At 39.5% G+C, this 21,172-nt stretch overlaps 1 protein-coding gene across 8 annotated transcripts in view; it reads right to left on the bottom strand.

Annotated features, from left to right (window-relative positions):
- Window positions 1-392: 392 nt before the first annotated feature.
- Window positions 393-21,172, bottom strand: part of nav2a (neuron navigator 2a) — a 460,666-nt gene continuing 439,886 nt past the window's right edge. For 7 of the 8 annotated variants that reach the window (XR_009804322.1, XR_009804321.1, XR_009804323.1 and 4 more), the window contains 7 exons: window positions 15,798-15,990; window positions 15,605-15,712; window positions 13,608-13,745; window positions 13,433-13,494; window positions 6,103-6,329; window positions 2,055-2,119; window positions 393-1,988 (listed from right to left, as the gene is read on the bottom strand). Coding sequence is in view for 1 of the 8 variants with exons in the window: in XM_061887615.1 (XP_061743599.1) it covers window positions 6,110-6,329; window positions 13,433-13,494; window positions 13,608-13,745; window positions 15,605-15,712; window positions 15,798-15,990 (721 nt within the window). In the remaining 7 variants the exon portion in view is untranslated. Of the gene's footprint in view, window positions 1,989-2,054; window positions 2,120-5,882; window positions 6,330-13,432; window positions 13,495-13,607; window positions 13,746-15,604; window positions 15,713-15,797; window positions 15,991-21,172 lie in introns of those variants that run through there. The other variant, XM_061887615.1, reaches the window with a different exon arrangement.

Raw genomic sequence — 21,172 nt, 5'->3', positions numbered from 1 at the left:
ATTCGTATTCAAATTGATTTTTTCCCACACCCCTAATATATATATATATATATATATATATATATATAAAGCCTGTATTCCTTTTAATCCCCATACTCTACAGTTATTTCATTTGTGTCTTGTATTGTATTTTGTTGTATTAAAAGTTTAAAACAAAGTTAAAGTACCACTGATAGTCTCACACACACACACAAGGTGTGGTGAAATTACCCTCTGCAATTCACCCATCCCCTTGTTCCACCCCCTGTGAGGTGAGGGGAGCAGTGAGCAGCAGTGTTGGTCACGCTCGGGAATCATTTTTGGCGATTTAACCCCCAATTCCAATCCTTGATGTTGAGTGCCAAGCAGGGAGGAAATGACTCCTATTTTATAGTCTTTGGTATGACTCAGCCTTGATGTCTGCAATGTTTATTTCTTAAAGAGATGTGAAGTTAGAATTTGACTTTTCAAGAAAATATAATTCAGTCCAAAAATAAACAGTTGACCATCATTATATTCCCATTTATTCAAATTATAACTTGCTGGCAAAGAAACTATTTCCAAAAGAATGTAGCTGAAAAATGTGAAATCAAGCAGGATTATTAAAACTAAAGGATTAGGAAATCTTGTCTCAGCTTGAAACTATCCTTCCATTTTTCTCGATGGGTTTCAGGTGAGCTGGAGTCCATTTCAGTTGACTTTTGGTGCTAATTAATCAGCAGTTTTTTTTTTTTTTTAATTTCAAAGCCCCATATAGTGAATGCAATGTTTTATTTAAAAAAAGGCAGGAGATGAGAGTTTATGCACCACTGGTTCCTGCACACACTACAGTGACTTAAGGACACTCAAAAGCGCTTTAATCATAGAAAGCTGGCTCAAATCAGTGGTACCCAACACCATTCATGTAAAAACCAGCAGATACATTAGGACTGGGTTCACATATCGAGCAAATTCACAAACATCGCCAGCTGCTGCAAGAACTCAGTACCAAACATACCTCTGCCATGGTTTTTACTTCTCAGTAACATCTGTGTCTTCAATCCTTGTCTGATCAAAAGTAGTTGTAACAACATCTTTGTTTTGTTTTGTTTGTAGAGAATTTGTTTGAAGTTCGGAAGGAGCTTCTGTTGATTGAGGTAGAAGAGTCTCTGTGTGCGTCGAATACGGTGTAGTCTTCATGGCTACAGTGGTAAAATTGACTGTTCCACCAGCAGTAGCGTTCACAGCAGTAACAGGAAGTGAAGTAGGAAGTTGTACATTATGAAGAGTTTTTTCACTGGTTGGATGCACAGTTGGGGGATGAGAAAGTCTTTGGAAAGGTTGGAACTTGCCTGGGACTGTGACTTGTTTGGGTAGAGAAAGCCGTCTGATAAACTGGTTTTCGACGGATTGATAATAGATATTTGTCCCTCTCACTCTTGATGGAGTAAGAGGGTTATTCTGGTTTTGGAACTTATGTCCAGAGCTCGGTTGCAATCTGCCCAACCAAGGCCTGAAACGGCGGACTTGGCCGTATCCCCTTCCATTAGGCTTCCTATCACTGATAAAAACTGTTTGAGCGGACATCTGGTTGCCCACAGTCAGCCCTTTGACTATGGAGCTCACCTTGTTGCGGACAGGTTTGCCGAGTCTAGCGTAGGGTCTGGTGTTGGACTGGGACGCACCGCCGTGGGAGTAAACACCAACTGGAGCTTTCTGCTTCTCAGGACGACGTGGGGCAAACGGACCTGCACCAATTACAGAATATGAACCTAATCTAGGAAAGGAGGCCTGTTTCCGAGCAGGTGGGTTGAAGCTGGATTGAAACGGTTGAGATTTTGGAACCTTCCTTAAAAATGTGCGAGGATGAAGAGTCTCGGATTCACTTTTAGCGTCGTTACTGCCCTCAATTTGCTGGCGTGGCATCCTGTGACCCGATGTCAGTCTACTTAAACCAAAAGGTTTACGGTTAAGGGGGTCACCGCTGAAGTCCACATGGACCTCTCCTGCCTGGTTGTGCAACAAGTCACCTGCACAAACACAAGAAATAAATTCAATACAACTGCTAAGCTGCTATTTTGTTAATCGAGAGTTACCTTTAGGTGTGGTTCTGCAGTTCACATGACCGACCAGGAGGAACCAAAAACAGAGCACAAAGAACCTGCAGAATGAACACAGAGTAAGCAATAAGTAATTTACTTCAATTAATTTAAATATTATCAACACACTTAGCCAGGTAGAACATTTTTATAGTCTTGTTTACCTCATTAAATCTGCAGGAGCCATTTTCTCAGCAGTTTTAGCAGAGCTGAACATACTCACATTTAAACCACACTTAAGCTCCCTCAACTGTTCTTCATTTGGACTGATTGCCTTGGTTACTATGGCAACCACCTTTGACCGCGAGTATTTGAAGGTCTTTGAAGGTAACAAACAAAAAAATAAAAGAGACTGCGGTGATATTTCTAGCTGCGTGAGTTGATTACATATTTGTGCTCTTATGTTGAAAATATTGTTTTGATGTCGTTAGTGGGGCAATCTTTTTGAAAAACACAAAAACAGCCCAATATAAATTTTTTAAAAGCTTTTTGCAACTGTTCTCTGGGAAATGAAAATATAATTTTTTTTTTTTTTTTTTTTTTACAGACACAGGTGCCCAGTCGTCATTTCAAATTCTATTGCTCCCCCAAAAGATGTTCTACAGATGAAATTCAACATTAGATGTAACCATTTTAAAAATGGAAAAAAAGGGAAGTGAAGTGAATTATATTTATATAGCGCTTTTTCTCTAGTGACTCTAAGCGCTTTACATAGTGAAACCCAATATCTAAGTTCCATTTAAACCAGTGTGTGTGGCACTGGGAGCAGGTGGGTAAAGTGTCTTGCCCAAGGACACAACGGCAGTGACTGGGATGGCGGAAGCGGGGATCGAACCTGCAACCCTCAAGTTGCTGACACCAACAGAGTTATATCGAGCTAAATATTTTTAATTAAAAAAAAAAACTTCAATGTTTGAACAAGCTATCACACTGACAATAACGAACTATTACATTATATTAAACAGCTTTGCATATATTCTTGTATTAAACTGGAGTGGTTTTAGTGTGTTTAAATATGTAATTATTGAGGTTTGTTTGTCTTTAAGGTAGCAACATAACTTAAAATGTTTTGGACAGACATTTGTTCTTCGAGAAAATGCACACAATGAGATAAAAAAAACTAACTGATAATATTTTTAACTACATTACAAATCTCAATTTCTGCTATATGGATGCTCGTCCCCACCTCCACCCACAGGGGCAAAGAGGGTGGATGACTGACAAGAGGGCTTACTTTTGATCCAGTCTCCATTACTGTCAGGACTTTTTTTTTTTGCAGTCAGAGTGCTTTTCTAGTTCATTAAGAGGCTCATGGTTAGAATGTGTTGCAGTTTTCAAGTGCAAGGTAAACAACGCTGTTGCAACATTTGACTGGCTCAAGAAAAATAAATGGACCTCAGACTCTCATTATGGCAAATAAACACTTTTTTGCATTCTGATACACAGACAACAAAGTTAAGCAGTTGTACATTTTTATTAGTGCTTACTGTATTTGTAGGAAGCATGTTCATATATTTAATAAGATGAATCTACAATAAGTTAGATACGTTTAGGCTCCAGCACCCCCAGCGACCCTGAGAGGGACAAGCGGTAGCAAAATGGATGGATAGATACCAACAATTAAATTTGTATTTTGTTCTTTGTAGTATTTTCTGAACATTTGCTACAATTTGGGAGCAATTTGAGAAACGTTGCAGGTGAAGTTAAACATTTGGCCACAAGAGGACGCCACAGCAGAAGAGTTATGAGTTTATCCTTAATTAAAGGCCTATTGAAATGTGTGGAGTTTGCATGTTCTCCCCGTGAATGCGTGGGTTCCCTCCGGGTACTCCGGCTTCCTCCCACTTCCAAAGACATGCACCTGGGGATAGGTTGATTGGCAACACTAAATTGGCCCTAGTGTGTGAATGTGAGTGTGAATGTTGTCTGTCTATCTGTGTTGGCCCTGCGATGAGGTGGCGACTTGTCCAGGGTGTACCCTGCCTTCCGCCCGATTGTAGCTGATAGGCGCCAGCGCCCCCCGCGACCCCAAAAGGGAATAAGCGGTAGAAAATGGATGGATGGATGGATGGATGAAATGAGATGTTCTTATTTAAACGGGGATAGCAGGTCCATTCTATGTGTCATACTTCATCATTTCGCAATATTGCCATATTTTTGCTGAAAGGATTTAGTAGAGAACATCCACGATAAAGTTCGCAACTTTTGGTCATTAATAAAAAAGCCTTGCCAGTACCGGAAGTAGCAGACGATGTGCGTGTGACGTCACGGGTTGTGGAGCTCCTCACATCCTCACATTGTTTACAATCATGGCCACCAGCAGCTAGAGCGATTCGGACCGAGAAAGCGACAATTTCCCCATTAATTTGAGCGAGGATGAAAGATTTGTGGATGAGGAAATTGATAGTGAAGGACTAGAGAGAAGAAAAAAAAGGCGATTGCATTGGGAGCGATTCAGATATTTTTAGACACATTTACTAGGATAATTCTGGAAAATCCCTTATCTTTCTATTGTGTTGCTAGTGTTTTAGTGAGTTAAATAGTACCTGATAGTCGGAGGGGTGTGTCCACGGGTGTGTTGACGCCAGTCTCTAAGGCAGGGGTAGGGAACCTATGGCTCTTGAGACATATGTGGCTCTTTTGATGACCGCAGCTGGCTCTCAGATCAATCTTTGCTGACGTTGCTTAACACGATAAGTAACTGATAATTCCGCTGGTAATCACAGTGTTAAAAATAACGTTCAAAATATAAAACATTCTCATGCATTTTAATCCCTCCATCCGTTTCTATCGCACCTGTTCAAGAAGTCGCGTTAATGGTCAAAAGTATTTTATTTATTATTGGTTACCTTCAGAATAACAATGTTATTAAAAAGAATAGATGTACGCATTTAGTTGTGTGAATTCAGGAAAAGTCCAAATAAAAGAGGGGACGACACTGTACAAGGTACAAGTCTACGTGTTTCTCCTCATTGAGCTAAATTGAATCCAGTCTCTGTTTAATTCCTTGCTTCTTGTCTGTTTAATAAATGTCATCAGTGTTTGAACCTGACAGTTGTTATTAGTGTTAAAAACATTATATGGCTCTCACGAAAATACATTTTAAAATATTTGGCTTTCATGGCTCTCTCAGCCAAAAAGGTTCCCGACCCACGCTCTGAGGGAAGTCACGGCAGCTGCATGGACGGCGCAAGCTCCGCTGATCTCCGGTAAGAGGCGACTTTTTACCACAATTTTCTCACCGAAACCTGCCGGTTGACAAGTGGTCAGGAACCATGTTCGCTTGACCGTTCTGATCCATAGTAAAGCTTCACCTCTGGGAATTACAAACAAGGAAACAGCGTGTGTTTGTGTGGCTAAAGGCTAAAAGCTTCCCACCTACATCTTTCTACTTTGACGTCTCCATTATTAATTGAACAAATTACAAAAGATTCAGCAACACAGATGTCCAGAATACTGTGTAATTATGCGATGAAAAGAGACTACTTTTAGCCGCAAGTGGTGCTGGCTAATATGTCCCCTCCAACCAATAACGTCACAAACACGCGTCATCATTCTGCGACGTTTTCAACAGGAAACTCTGCGGGAAATTTAAAATTGTAGTTTAGTAAACTAAAGCGGCCGTATTGTCATGTGTTGCAATGTTAATATTTCATCATTGATATATAAACTATCAGACTGCGTGGTCGCTAGTAGTGGCTTTCAGTAGGCCTTTAAGGCACGTACATTTATTTTTTTAATAAGTGTGGTACAGTAGTAGAAAATGTTATTTTCACACGATGCTTTGCACAAAATTCACATGACCAGACAAAGTAAAAACAAGAGTTAGATGTCGACCCACCTTTTTATATTTAAGCAACACAATAATAATACACTTGCATGTAAAAATGGCAACGTTTAAGGCATTGTATGAAGAATATATTGTGAAAAATGTAGAAGTGGGTTTACATTCCTCGTTTAAATATTTCCCAGCAGACAATTCTTTTGACATGAGGATGGAAGGAGCCTGAGCAGTATGTCGCCAACGTAATAAAACTAATCTCACCTAAGAGTTACTTCTTATCACTTTCACTTCCCAGAGTGCTGATGGCTTTGTTCTCCAGGACCTCAACCTTCTGCTCGGGACGTAGCAGAGTATTTGACACCATGGCTTTGGCCACTGCTTGGATGGGGATGCACATGGACGAGGAGGAAACCGCAGTGACGGCGCCAAAGAACTTCCTGGCCAGCCACTCGCTCGGACGGACCTCCTGCCGGTCAACCAGCAAAACCCTGATGGAAGCAACAGGAGAACGGCAGATGATAGACTTTGTAAAATGAGGCATGATTGTTTCCAATGACTTAAGTAAGTTGCAGTGTCACATGTCATACCATTGCACGGTCATAGCTGTAAATAATAGCAACATGCGATGGTTACAATACATATTTACGAATGGCGGCCTTTCTATAAGAGTGTTTGTGTCCATTTTCTGTTGAGCGGTTTTAAAAGCATGTTTAGTAAACAAATATTTGCAAAAATCAAACAAACTGTCCACTTGTATTTGCGATTAATGACTTAATTATAATTTAACTATGGACAAAATGTGATCAATCACGATTAAAGGTTTGACAGCCCTAGTAAAACAGAAACATTTGTCTTTAAGTATGTGTCATTTTTTTTTTTACAAATCAATGAAACATAGCAGTGCTTTTTAACCATTAGACTGCAAGCGCCCCCTAGAGGGCTGTCAAAAAACATCTGCTTCTCAGCTGTGGTCCATAGAGGTACCCGGCTGTAATACCCTTTTCCACCACTTGTGGCAGTAATGGAAATATCAAACAAACAGAAGGAGTCTGGAGATAAAGTCAGAGAAAAGTTCCTTAAGCGCAAAAAATAAGACCCAAGTTGTCCATCCATCCATTTCCTACCGCTTATTCCCTTTTGGGGTCACTGGCGCCTATCTCAGCTACAATCGGGCGGAAGGCGGGGTACACCCTGGACAAGTCGCCACCTCATCGCAGGGCCAACACAGATAGACAGACAACATTCACACTCACATTCACACACTAGGGACCATTTTAGTGTTGCCAATCAACCTATCCCCAGGTGCATGTCTTTGGAGGTGGGAGGGGCCTATCCCCAGGTGTCTTGAAGGTGGGAGGAAGCCACGCATTCACGGGGAGAACATGCAAACTCCACACCGAAAGATCCCGAGCCTGGATTTGAACCCAGGACTGCAGGACCTTCGTATTGTGAGGCAGACGCACTAACCCCTCTGCCACCGTGAAGCCCTAAGTTGTGAACCTGTATTTTAATTTGCACTTCAATTAAAAAACATACTTTTCATTATCTATTATCAATTTAGTATATTATTTTGGCACTTCATAAATAAATAAATGGGTTGTACTTGTATAGCGCTTTTCTACCTTCAAGGTACTCAAAGCGCTTTGACACTACTTCCACATTCACACACACATTCACACACTGATGGAGGGAGCTGCCATGCAAGGCGCTAACCAGCACCCATCAGGAGCAAGGGTGAAGTGTCTTGCTCAGGACACAACGGACGTGACGAGGTTGGTACTAGGTGGGTATTGAACCAGGGACCCTCCGGTTGCGCATGGCCACTCTACCGCCGCTCCATTTACATAATTGTAAGTAAATCTTATTATTCGTCAGTTATTATTTTCTCAGTCTTTTGTTATGTATTTCATTAGGACTTATTTTTCTCACCAGCCTGACCTAAGCCTCAGGTTTATGTGTTGAATACATCATCTTTGTGATTAACTCATGGTTTCACATGGTTGGACAAGACTGTAAACTGTAATTAGTTGGTTACATATAATTATTGAATATGATTAAAATTGGCCCTAGTGTGTGAATGTGAGTGTGAATGTTGTCTGTCTATCTGTGTTGGCCCTGCGATGAGGTGGCGACTTGTCCAGGGTGTACACCGCCTTCCGCCCGATTGTAGCTGAGATAGGCGCCAGCGCCCCCCGCAACCCCGAAAGGGAATAAGCGGTAGAAAATGGATGGATGATTAAAATCAAGATTACTAATTCAGTGTTATGTTTAAGTGGGACCCGGGCCCTTTTTGTAGTGTAAAAAAATGGGCCCCAAGGTCAAAAAGGTTAAGAACCCACGCATGACATTAAAGCTTCATTTATTGCTGCTAATAGCTTCCAAGCCTGCACCGCAGACATTTCCGCAAAGTAGGAATTATTCATGATAAATCTAATTTGCATAGCTAGAACTTGGGAAAAAAACTTTTACATAAAGGCGGGACTTGACGCTGCAATGAAGCTGAGCCAATCAGTGGCCACGATACTGAAAAGTGTGCTCTGATTGTGTTGGTCTAGTCCAGGGGTGACAAACGTACGCCCCAAAGAGTTTGCTAAGTATAACATTAAACCTGAACTTTTTTAATGAAAAAAACAGCTGTTCTAAATGTGTCCACTGGGTGTCACAATAGCAATTATTTGTATCTTTGTAGATGATGCAACATATGTACAAAATAAACCACATGTTAGTACATCAGTTGAGGAAAATGATCAAACTACATAAATAACACCTTGTAATTTGATTTTGATATCATTTTTTTTTTATTTTGATTTGAAAACTAACACCAATGAGTCGACTGACTGTACCCCGCCTTCCGCCCGAATGCAACTGATAGGCCTCAGCACGCCCCTGTGACCCCTAAAGGGAAAAGCGGTAGAAAATGGATGGATGGATGGAGTTGACTGATGAACATTATCACATAATTTATTCAGAAAATATAAAAATAACGACAAATGTGGTTGCCAGTGTTCTGTTCTACATGGTAGTGTGCTGGGGGGGGGTAGTGTACATCTAAGAAGGACAGCTCCAGACTTGAGAAACTGATCAGGCGGGTCGGTTCTACAATGGGAATGAAACTGGACTCACTGGTGAGGGTGGCAGAGAAGAGGACTGTTGACAAACTAGTGAGCATCCTGGATGATGCCAGTCACCCTCTGCATAGTGTTATCAGTAGCCAGAGGAGCCTGTTCAGTTCTAGACTGCTTCATCCCAAGTGCAGGACTAATAGACTCAAAAACTCCTTTGTCCCACACGCCATTAGACTGTACAACTCCTCTCTGGGGCGGGGGGTACTAGGATGACAGGGGATGCAAAACAACAACAGTACAATACGTTTTCATAACATGGTCACTACTGCCTACTTTGTCTTGTTATATTCTTATTTTACTGTCATATTTTTATTCCCATTGTTGTTTTTTATTTTTTATTCTTATTGTAATATTTCTCTTTTTTGTTTCCATTTAAAACCCCATTATTTACTTTTTTTTTTTAAATTGATCTCAACTCTGTACACTGCTGCTGGAATTTTAATTTTCCTAAAGGAACTCTCCTGAAGGAATCAATAAAGTACTATCTATCTATCTATCTAAAAAAATTAATAACTGCAACACGCAAGTATTAAAAAAAACAACAACATTATGATTTGTACAATTTCAGAATGTGCTTGTTGTGTTTTCAAACAAAGAAAACAGTCTTTATTTTTATGTTATCGTGCCATCATTTTACCGGTCCGGCCCACTTGGGAGTAGATTTTTCTCAAAGTGGCCCCTGATTTAAAGTGAGTTTGACACCCTTGGCCTTGTCTCAAGGACAATTCTAAAGTAGTGTTGATATTTTTAGTTAAGTTAGCCATTCTTATGCTTGAAATGCTTAAATAAGGCGGGATGTGGCAATGGAATCACTTTTGTTTAAATAAAAGACAAGCGCTTATGAAATGTAGGATCAGGGATTCTAAGCAAAGGATGTTCCACTGATCGTGAAAAAGTGTGTGATTGGCCACAGTGTGGAGCCGCTCCTCTAAGTTAATAATAATTACCTCCTTTACAGCAAACAAACTGCATTTGTTTGTATCTTAAGTATCATTATCATGTACCATTATCACTGGAGGACGAGGCTAAACATGTTACAGGCGAGAGAAAGCTAGGAGCAGACATGCTAACTGCTAATGTGCTTCGTAAAGTCTAAAAGTAAAGATTGAAGCACGACAGCAGAAAATAAGCAATTATTTACAGGAAATTAGTAAGTAGATTAAAACAAATTAGACACAGGCTAAAATAACAACTGTTGGTGTGTCAGCATTGTCGCAGGGGGATCGAACCAATCCTTAAATTGGCAGTGTCAATATTAACAATATTATTGATCAGATACAGTAATAAAAGATAATAAAGAACTATTTTTAATTTCCGTGTTGACATTAACACTCACCACAAATACATTGAAAAAAGTACAGTGTGGAGGGGGGCGTGGCCTGCTGCGGAACGGGGTGTGCAAGGACCAGTGAGTAGATTGCCCAGCTGGGCTTTGTTATCTAATCACCTGTCGCCTTTATTAGCAGCAGCCGGAACGAGAGAAGTTGTTGAAGTTGAAGCCAGAGAAACACATGGATGAGACAGAGACAGCTGGAAAACAATTCTGACATTTATATGATAATAAAGGACGTGCCCAACCCTGTCTAGCCGGGCTCCCGAGAGATCTGTCGGCACCAGGAGAACCCCCCACACACAGAGACACTCACATACAGTTAATACATGTGTTCCCTATTGGAATCGGCAGCATAAACCCTTGATCCCCAGTTACTGTCTTTAGGTGTGTGAATCTTTGGGCACCTAGAGTAACGATTCGATACGATTACGATTCAATTTCGGAATCGATTCTTGATTGACCATGAAGCTCCATTCAAACCGTTTCTCCCAATGTATTATTTGCTATCACAATGAAATTTTTTTAAAGCAAGTTACAGGTTAAAAAAAACTCCTGGTGGCAAAGAGATGGCCTACAAACATATTTTTTTAAATAGATTCCTATAAAAAAATACAATAAAAAAAAAAACTGTGGAGAGGCGGAACCGGCAGTCTGACAGAAAGGTAGGGCACGCCGGAGCCCGGCCCAAGATGGCGGCCGGAAGCGACGCCACAACCAAGATCAGGAGCGTGGATCGCGCACCTGGGGCCAATTTAGTCATCCTCTCGCACGGTTTAAGAAGACGACAGCTGAGAACGTCGGGGAGAGAGGCGGAAAGACTCGAAGGATCCAGAGGGAAGCTGATGCGGAGCGAGAGAGGGAGAGAGCCAGAGGCAGACGACGAACAAGCGGAGAAGAGGAGCTGAAAAGATACCTGGACTGAGGTTTTTATTTGAAAATAAAAACAAAGTCACAACACTGCTCAAGAATGGTCCACGGAACCCGCACGACAGCGAGAGTCGGTCACAAAAACATTTTTAAAAATTGATGTTTGGAAAATCATAAAATCGATTAAGAATCGGTATTAGTTAGAATTGCTATTTGTGTTAATTAATTTGTTTGTGTGTTCCTAACTGTCATAGTAAAATACATTTTATCGATTGTTTATTAGTCACATATTTTTGGCCAATGTCTTTTTATTCATGTTTAAGTGTGTTTTTAAGAGTCATTTGGGTCCCATTCCAAATTTGGTATTCGATTCAGACCTTGTCATTTTGTTTACAGACAGAGATGAATCAAACATTAAGTACTAAATCCATTTAAAACAGGGGTTCTTAAGCTTTTTGACTTCGGCGCCCAACTTTTCCACTACAGAGAGGCCCGGGGCCACTCAAATATTAACACTTCATTCGTAATTACTCGACTTCAATCATATTCAATAATTGTGTGAATGCTCCAAAACATACACACATTTTTCACCCGATTCAAACTGTTCCAACTTCAAACTGTTCAGCCTATACAGGAATTGCGGGCTTTCCCTTGACATATTCCAAAAATTCCCAGATTTCCCCAAATTCCAGGTTTTCAGGGACATTTTTCCCAATCAAAATGAATTGGCCATTTTTGAAACTTCCACCATTTCCACATTTTTCCACTGATTCAAATCATTCCACCTTCAACACACTCCACCATCCTGGAAATTTAAATTACCTTTTTTCCAAGTTCAGAAAAATTCCAGAATTCCCTGGTTTTCCAAAGCCCTATTTCTACCCTTTTTTCTGGCGACTACTGCCTCCACATTTTTCAACACATTTCAACCGTTCTACCATCCAAACATTCCTCTTAATCAGGACAAAAAAACAGTTGTTTTTTTAACTGGAAAAATTCCAGTTTTTCCTGAAATTCCAGGAAATCGGTAATAGCATTTCTTAATTCCCAGATTTCCCCAAATTCCAGGTTTTCAGGGACATTTTTCCCAATCAAAATGAATTGGCCGTTTTTGAAACTTCCACCATTTCCACATTTTTCCACTGATTCAAATCATTCCACCTTCAACACACTCCACCATCCTGGAAATTTAAATTACCTTTTTTTCCAAGTTCAGAAAAATTCCAGAATTCCTGGTTTTCCAAAGCCCTATTTCTACCCTTTTTTCTGGCGACTACTGCCTCCACATTTTTCAACACATTTCAACCGTTCTACCATCCAATCATTCCTCTTCATCAGGACAAAAAACAAAGTTTTTGTTTAACTGGAAATATTCCTGTTTTTCCTGAAATTCCAGGAAATCGGTAATACCATTTCTTAATTCAACATGTTACTGCATCAACATCTCTTGACCGATTTGAAAAATTTATTCTAAATGAATTAATTCTAAAAATAATTGAGAACATTTGAGTTTTTACCGTTTTCCAAAAAAATCCCGCTTTTCCCGAAATTCTCTAATATTTTGGAAATTCCAATTGAAATCAATGGGATATTTTTCAAAGTTCCACAATTCCCACATTTTTCACCTGATTCAAACGGTTCCAACTTCAAAATATTTAGCCTGTTTGGGAATCGTACGCTCTCTTTCAACAATTCTAAAAAAAATTCCAGGATTTCAGTTCAACTTCAGCATTGGTGCATTCACATGCAATTCCTTCAGGAATAACCTCATCCAGTTATATCTAACCTAGTACTTAGTTAGGTTTAAAAGGACAAACCTTGTCAAATGATATGAAACCACATGCTAATCACAAAGATTATTATCAAGGCTTAGGCCAGGCTGATAACAAAAATAAATAATCAAACATATTTCAAAAGAAGGTACTTTTGCAAAGACAATTACTGAAATAAATACATTCTAACTATATTTTTAATACATATGTTTCTTAAATAAACTATCAATAAAATAAAGTGCAAATAAAAATACACTACTTTAGTCATACTTTTTGCGCTCAAGAAACTTCTCTATGACTTTAGCTACAGATTCCTTCTGTTTGTTTTAACATTATTGGATGGATGTGTGGTGGAAAAGTGTATTACAACCGTGCGGACCCCAGCTGAGAAACAGATATTATTCGGCGTCCCTCTGGGGGGGCGATATCAGCCCAACATTGGTTAAGAAACACTGGTTTAAAAAATATGACATATTCACTAAATGCTAACTTACCCAGGTCTGTAAATGGCATATCTGTCAAAATCCAGTGCCTGTATATCTGCTTCCACTTGTCCCTAGAAGGAAATCCGTTATTTTTAGGAATGCTCAAATAATGACGATATTTGATGAGAAAGAAAGAGATCATGGAGAGAGAGGATAGGATGATATCTGCCTAAATGTGCTCCACCTTCACTTGGAGGTAGAGGAAGCTGCTGTTTTTATCAGCACCTCTGGAGGACTCCAGATGAAATTGTGAGCAGCCTCCAGCTTTCGCCAGCTCAGCAGACTTGACAACATAGTCATGGTCAACTCGGATGAATCCTGCCTGGAACCAGAAAGACACAAAATGAGCAAAAATTGTAATTATAAATAAATGTAGTGTGGCAGTATATTTAACGATTTTAGGACCTAAAGTTTTGATTTTTATATATTTGTGAGGTTTCAAAAATGTTACAGTACGTATTATTCGCAGACGATACCAATTTATACAGTCCAGGAGATGACTTGAAAATATTAGCCGATAATATTGAAGAGGAAATGGTTAAACTAAATTGTGGTTTGATGTGAATAAATTATCTTTAAATTTGGAAAAGACTAAATGTATGGTATTTAGTAAAAAATGGACAGGTAGCAGTTTGATATTAATAAGTTATCGTTAAATGATAAGAAAACTAAATTTATGGTGTTTCGTGGTGCAAGGACAAATTGTGAAGCAAAATTGACATTAAATGAAGTGGAAATTGATAGAGTGTATAAAACTAAATCATTGGGAATAATAATTGATTATAAATGATGTTGGAAATCGCATATTGATTATATAAAGGGAAAAATATCCAAATCCATTGCTATTCTTTATAAAGTAAGACATATGCTGAGTAAGAAATGTCTGCATTTGTTATAATATTCTTTTATTTTTCCATATCTAATATATTGTGTTGAATTTTGGGGAAATGTTTATAAAAAAACAAACATAGACCCAATAATTCTGTCTCCCTGTAATGTTTGTCTGATCTTGAATGGGATTGTGCTGAAAATTTGAATTCTCCTGAAGGAATAAATAAAGTACTCTCTAATCTAATCTAATTAAACTGCAAAAAAGGGTCATTAGAATAATTCACAAAGCGTGCTACTATGAACATAGCAATCCATTATTCATAAGTTCTAATGTGTTAACATTTTCAGATATTGTGTTTTTAAAAGCAATGGAAATTATGTTTCAAGTAAAGAACAACAGCCTTCCAGCTTGTATTCTCAGGTTATTTAAATTAAGAGGAAAAAATTATAATTCACGTGGGATATTGATTTTTGAAATATGTCAAGTAAGAACCAATATAGAATACAAATGTATTTCAGTATGACTTTAAACATCCAAGAGCGTGAACAAATTTGAAACAAATGTGCTTGTCTGTTGCTGGCGTGAAAGCATGGAATCCTCTAAAAAGACTTAAAAAGTTGCAAGCATATTTTGGAACTTAAAAAGAGTTGCAAAAAGCGACAACTGGCATTAAATCAAACTGATTATTAATTTTGATTGGACGTGTCATTGTGAAAATCCTTAAAGGAAAATTAAAAAGCATGTTGGAGCTCGGGTGTTGGTGGAGGGAACAGTGATAGTCATCTAAAAATCCATCCATCCATTTCTACCGCTTATTCCCTTTCGGGGTCGCGGGGGGCGCTGGCGCCTATCTCAGCTACAATCGGGCGGAAGGCGGGGTACACCCTGGACAAGTCGCCACCTCATCGCAGGGCCAACACAGATAGACAGACAACATTCACACACTAGGGACCATTTAGTGTTGCCAATCAACCTATCCCCAGGTGCATGTCTTTGGAAGTGGGAGGAAGCCGGAGTACCCGGAGGGAACCCACGCATTCACAGGGAGAACATGCAAACTCCACACAGAAAGATCCCGAGCCTGGATTTGAACCCAGGACTGCAGGAACTTCGGATTGTGAGGCAGACGCACTAACCCCTCTGCCACCGTGAAGCCCCTATCATCTAAAAATAATTTGTGTTAAAAAAGGGGGCAGATAAATATAATATTATTCTTCCATCTGTTCCTTTCTGATCATGGAAATGTATAAGAAACAAAAAAAAACAATGAAAGTGTGAACTGTATGTGACTTATATATATGCATTTTCATGAAGGGAATAAAAAGAAATGATGCTGATGATGCACTCACAGCCCCGGCTTTGGCCCTGGTTGTTCCCAGGCAGCAGTAGCCAACATCATGACCTTGGAAAGCAGCAGCGTAATCATCCAGCTTCTCAAAGTCCACCACTTCTTGGACCTGAAGACGGACATGTGACAAAGTGAAGAAAATAGCAGACATTATCCACGCCACCGCAACAAAGATTGCCCGTTGGTCAACTGACCAGATTTTCGTATGCTTTGTCCTCAAAGGAGAGCTGTCTCCTCCCGATGAGGGTGATCTTGGAGAAGATGTTGCGCTGTAGCAAATCTTGAAGCAACAGCTTGCCAGTTTCCCCGGAGGCTCCCAGGATGAAGCAGCTCTTGTTCTGCTGCCTGAAATTTTCCTCCAAGTTTTTTATGTCTGCTGCGGCCATTCTGTGTGCCAAAACAAAATGGTTACCATGCAATGTGCATCTTTAGCTGAGGTTAATCAATGACATCCAAAACCTGATTGTTTTGTTTGTTTGTTATGATTGTTTATTGATTCACAACTTAAAAGAACCCATTTTTTAAAAAAAGACATGTATCTATCCATCCATCCATTTTCTACCGCTTATTCCCTTTCGGGGTCGCGGGGGGCGCTGGCGCCTATCTCAGCTACAATCGGGCGGAAGGCGGGGTACACCCTGGACAAATCGCCACCTCATCACAGGGCCAACACTGATAGACAGACAACATTCACACTCACATTCACACACTAGGGCCAATTTAGTGTTGCCAATCAACCTATCCCCAGGTGCATGTCTTTGGAAGTGGGAGGGGCCTATCCCCAGGTGCATGTCTTTGGAAGTGGGAGGAAGCCGGAGTACCCGGAGGGAACCCACGCAGTCACGGGGAGAACATGCAAACTCCACACAGAAAGATCCCGAGCCTGGATTTGAACCCAGGACTGCAGGACCTTCGTATTGTGAGGCAGACACACTAACCCCTCTGCCACCGTGAAGCCCTGACATGTATCTAGTACGTGGGTATAGCCAAGGCGAATGAGGGAGTCGAATTGTAGATAAGTATTGTTTTGGGTAGGGCGAACAAACACATTCCAAAGATTTGTCTGCTCAGTTGATCATAAATTTGCCTTGCAGAGCAGAGAGCTTCTCCAATATGTTGTCCAATTCCATATTCAATTTAGAAAATGCCAAAGTCTGAGTGGCCACAGCTCTGCCCTAACCATCCATTCCAACTGGCCGCCTTTGGAATCCTTGAATAGCTACCATCGTCTTTCGAAATTGTCGATAGACAGTTCAAACGAGATAGAATGAGTTGAAAAACGTACTCGGGTGTTATGTACTGTACTGTGCAATCTACTAATACAAGTTTCAATCAATCAATACATATCTTATTTTTAAGCTGTCTACTCTCTTACTCGTTGCAGGTGTACAAGTCATACATTAGCAGCCAAGAAAGGCTTTTGTAACCTGTTTTCAAAATGTTTTATTCAGTATTGTCAAATTATTATTTTCTAATTCTTTCTTCTTGAATTTGGATAAATCACGATTATAAAAAAGTTTGCCAGCGCTGTTTGTCGTTCACTACTTGTTTTTCGATGTGCTAGTAGCGTTCTTTCTAGAAAGCTGTATGCATTAAAGGGGAACATTATCACCAACCAGACCTATGTAAGCATCAATATATACCTTGATGGTGCAGAAAAAAGACCATATATTTTTTTAACAGATTTCCTCACTCTAAATGGGTGAATTTTGGCGAATTAAACGCCTTTCTGTTCATCGCTCTTTTTGGGATGACGTCAGAACGTGACGTCTCCGAGGTAATACAGCCGCCATTTTCATTTTCAACACATTGTAAACATTGGGTCTCAGCTCTGTTATTTTCCGTTTTTTTGACTATTTTTTGGAACCTTGGAGACATCATGCCTCGTCGGTGTGTTGTCGGAGGGTGTAACAACACTAACATGGAGGGATTCAAGTTGCACCACCGGCCCGAAGATGCCAAAGTGTCTTCCGCCAGACCCCCATTGAATGTGCCAAAGTGTCTCCACATTTTACCGGCGATGACAGACATGGCACAGAGATGTATGGATAACCTCCAGATGCATTTGCAACTATAAAGTCAACAAAATCACAAAGGTGAGTTTTGTTGATGTTGACCTATGTGCTATTCAGACATATTTGGTTGCGGCGTGACTGCCAGCTAATCAATGCTAACATGCTACGCTAATAGACGCTAACATCCTATTTACCGGCGATGCTAAGGCAGACATGGCACAGAGATGTATGGATAACCTGTAGATGCATTTGCAACTATATTACGTTTCCTTCCACCCACATTTAATGCGAAAAAAACACTTACCAATCGAAGGATTAAAGTTGCTCCACTGTCACAAGATGCGAAAGTCCTGATCGTTTGGTCCGCACATTTTACCGGCGATGCTAACGCAGCTATTCGGCCATGCTATGGCTATGAATAGCGTCAATAGCTATTCGCTCAATAGCTTCAGTTTCTTCTTCAATATTTTCATACTCCAACCATCCGTTTCAATACATGCGTAATCTGTTAAATCGCTTAAATGCGAGTCTGAATCCGAGCTAATGTCGCTATATCTTGCTGTGGTATTCACATTGTTTGTTTACATTGGCAGCACTGTGTGACGTCACAGGGAAATGGATAGTCTCATCGCAAATAACGAAAATCAAGCACTTTATAGCTTTTTTTAGGGATATTTGGGGACCTGTAAAATTTAGAAAAAAACTTCAAAAAATACAACAAGCCACTGGGAATGGATTTTTATTGTTTTTAACCCTTTTGAAATTGTGATAATGTTCCCCTTTAAGTATTTTCAAATTTGTTGCACTTCAATAAAAGAGTTAATCGCTGCAATATATGGACATTCCATTGGTTTTATCTAGTGTTGTCAAATTATACATTTTCAAATACAGATTGATTACACTATTGTGTGGCGCCGAAGGCACACCTGTGCAGTAATCACGCTGTTTAATCAGCGTCTTCATATGCCACACCTGTGAGGTGGGATGGATTTTTTGATTGAAACTTTTATCAGTAGGTTGCACAGTACAGTACATATTCCGTACAATTGACCACTAAATGGTAACACCCATATAAGTTTTCAACTTGTTTAAGTCGGGGTCCACGTTAATCAATTCAAATATATACTATCAGCATAATACAGTCATCACACAAGTTAATCATCATAGTATGTACATTGACTTATTTACATCATTTACAATCCGGGGGGTGGGATGAGGAGCTTTGATTGACATCAGTACTTCAGTCACCACAAAACTCTGACAAAATTTGTCAAGATTACACTTCACATACAGCACAGGCCAAACGTTTGTACACACCTTCTAATGTCAAAGTGTTTTCTTTATTTTCATGACTATTTAGATTGTAGATTGTCACTAAAGGCATCAAAACTACGACACCTGTGAAGTGAAAACCCTTTCAGGTGACGACCTCTCGAAGCTCATTGAGAGAATGCCAAGAGTGTGCGAAAAAGTATTCAGAGCAATCGGTGGCTATTTTGAAGAAAATAGAATATAAACATGTTTTAAGTTATTTCACCTTCTTTTGTTAAGTACATAACTCCACATGTGTTCATTCATAGTTGTGATGCCTTCAATGACCATCTACAATGTAAATAGTCATGAAAATATAGAAAACACATTGAATGAGAAGGTGTGTCCAAACTTTAGGCCTGTACTGTGCATCCCTTGCCAAACATCTACAGCAGTGGTCCCCAACCTTTTTGTATCCGCAGACCGGTCAACGCTTAATAATTTGTCCCGCGGCCCGGGAGGGGGTGTCCTTTTTTTCTTCTTCTTTGTCATAAAAAAGGGACGTTTTGGTCATGAAAAAGGGAGGTTTTTGCACGGATTGTAAGTGTATATTGTATTTTCTATGTTGATTTAATGAAAAGATAATTTATTTATTTATTTATTTTTTTTTATAAAAAAAATTTCTGCGGGCCGGTACCAATCGGTACGGTGGTTGGGGACCACTGATCTACAGTGAATAAAGTGTTCATTGGAATTCCTATTATAATAAAAGTTATACATTTACATGTGAGTCTGCCAAATAATTCTTCACACTGATTTTTTTTGGACCCGCTGATTGCCGAATCCGACCAGCCTTGTTTCCTCAAATTGTCTGTCGCTTTCAAAGCTAATTTCATGAATTTAATCAAATAAAAATACACTATCACTTAGAAACACTTTTTTTGTTTAGCAACACTTTCCAATGATACCACCCTTCTTAAAATGGGGTAAACACTAACAAAGTTATTTCAAATGGTCACAGCCTGAATCATGAGCACCATTGACTTTGTTTTAAAAAAGTTGACTGCATTTTCACCATTTTAAATATGAGTAACTTTCTTCATATTTATCACAGCAAAACAACATTACGTCACTGGAATCGTTAATACAAGTCATGTCTGATATTTCTTGTTTAATGTAAATCAGTTGAGTTCTAAAACTATACACACATCTAGTAGTAAACGTGCCAAACAATGTTGTTTGTCATATTTGTCAATGCAACAATGACAAATTAATAACATTTGTCAAACAACAAGATTGGGTCTAAAAGCAGCTTCCATGTTAATCAATTTTACCATGAATTGATTAACGTGGACCCAGACTTAAACAAGTTAAAAAACGTATTCGGGTGTGACCATTTAGTGGTCAATTGTATGGAATATGTACTCTACTGTGTGCAATTGACTAATAAAAGTTTCAATCAATCAATCAAAACAATAAGTCAGTGGACATTTATTGAATAGTTGGACAACAAATATTGTATTTGCACCTGTTTTTAATTTACCCCGGGCTTGAAGAGCTTGGTGAAAGACGTGAATAAGGTTATTTCAGTGTAAAAATACAGTTAGTACTGCTTGTTGAAAAATGTTAATGTCCAAATGAAAGGGACAAGCAGTACAAAATACAATCCCTGTTTCCATATGAGTTGGGAAATAGTGTTGGATGTAAATATAAACAAAATACAATGATTTGCAAATTATTTTCAACCCATATTCAGTTGAATATGCTACAAAGACAACATATTTGATGTTCAAACTCAAAAACTTTTTTTTTTGCAAACATTAACTAACTTAGAATTTCATGGCTGCAACACGTGCCAAAGTAGTTGGGAAAGGGCATGTTCACCACTGTGTTACATCACCTTTTCTTTTAACAACACTCTATAAACCTTTGGGAACTGAGGAAACTAATTGTTGAAGCTTCGAAAGTGGAATTCTTTCCCATTCTTGTTTTATGTAGAGCTTCAGTCGTTCAACAGTCCGGGGTCTCAGCTGTCGTATTTTAGGCTTCATAATGCGCCACACATTTTCGATGGGAGACAGGTCTGGACTGCAGGCGGGCCAGGAAAGTACCTGCACTCTTTTTTTACGAAGCCATGCTGTTGTAACACTTGTCTTGCTAAAATAAGCAGGGGCGTCCATGATAACGTTGCTTGGATGACAACATATGTTGCTCCAAAACCTGTATGGACCTTTCAGCATTAATGGTGCCTTCACAGATGTGTAAGTTACCCATGCCTTGGGCACTAATACACCCCCATACCA

The sequence above is a fragment of the Nerophis ophidion genome, linkage group LG25 (genome assembly GCF_033978795.1).
Source record: "Nerophis ophidion isolate RoL-2023_Sa linkage group LG25, RoL_Noph_v1.0, whole genome shotgun sequence".
In the NCBI taxonomy this organism is placed as follows: domain Eukaryota; kingdom Metazoa; phylum Chordata; class Actinopteri; order Syngnathiformes; family Syngnathidae; genus Nerophis; species Nerophis ophidion.
This window is presented reverse-complemented; position numbering and strand designations above follow the sequence as displayed.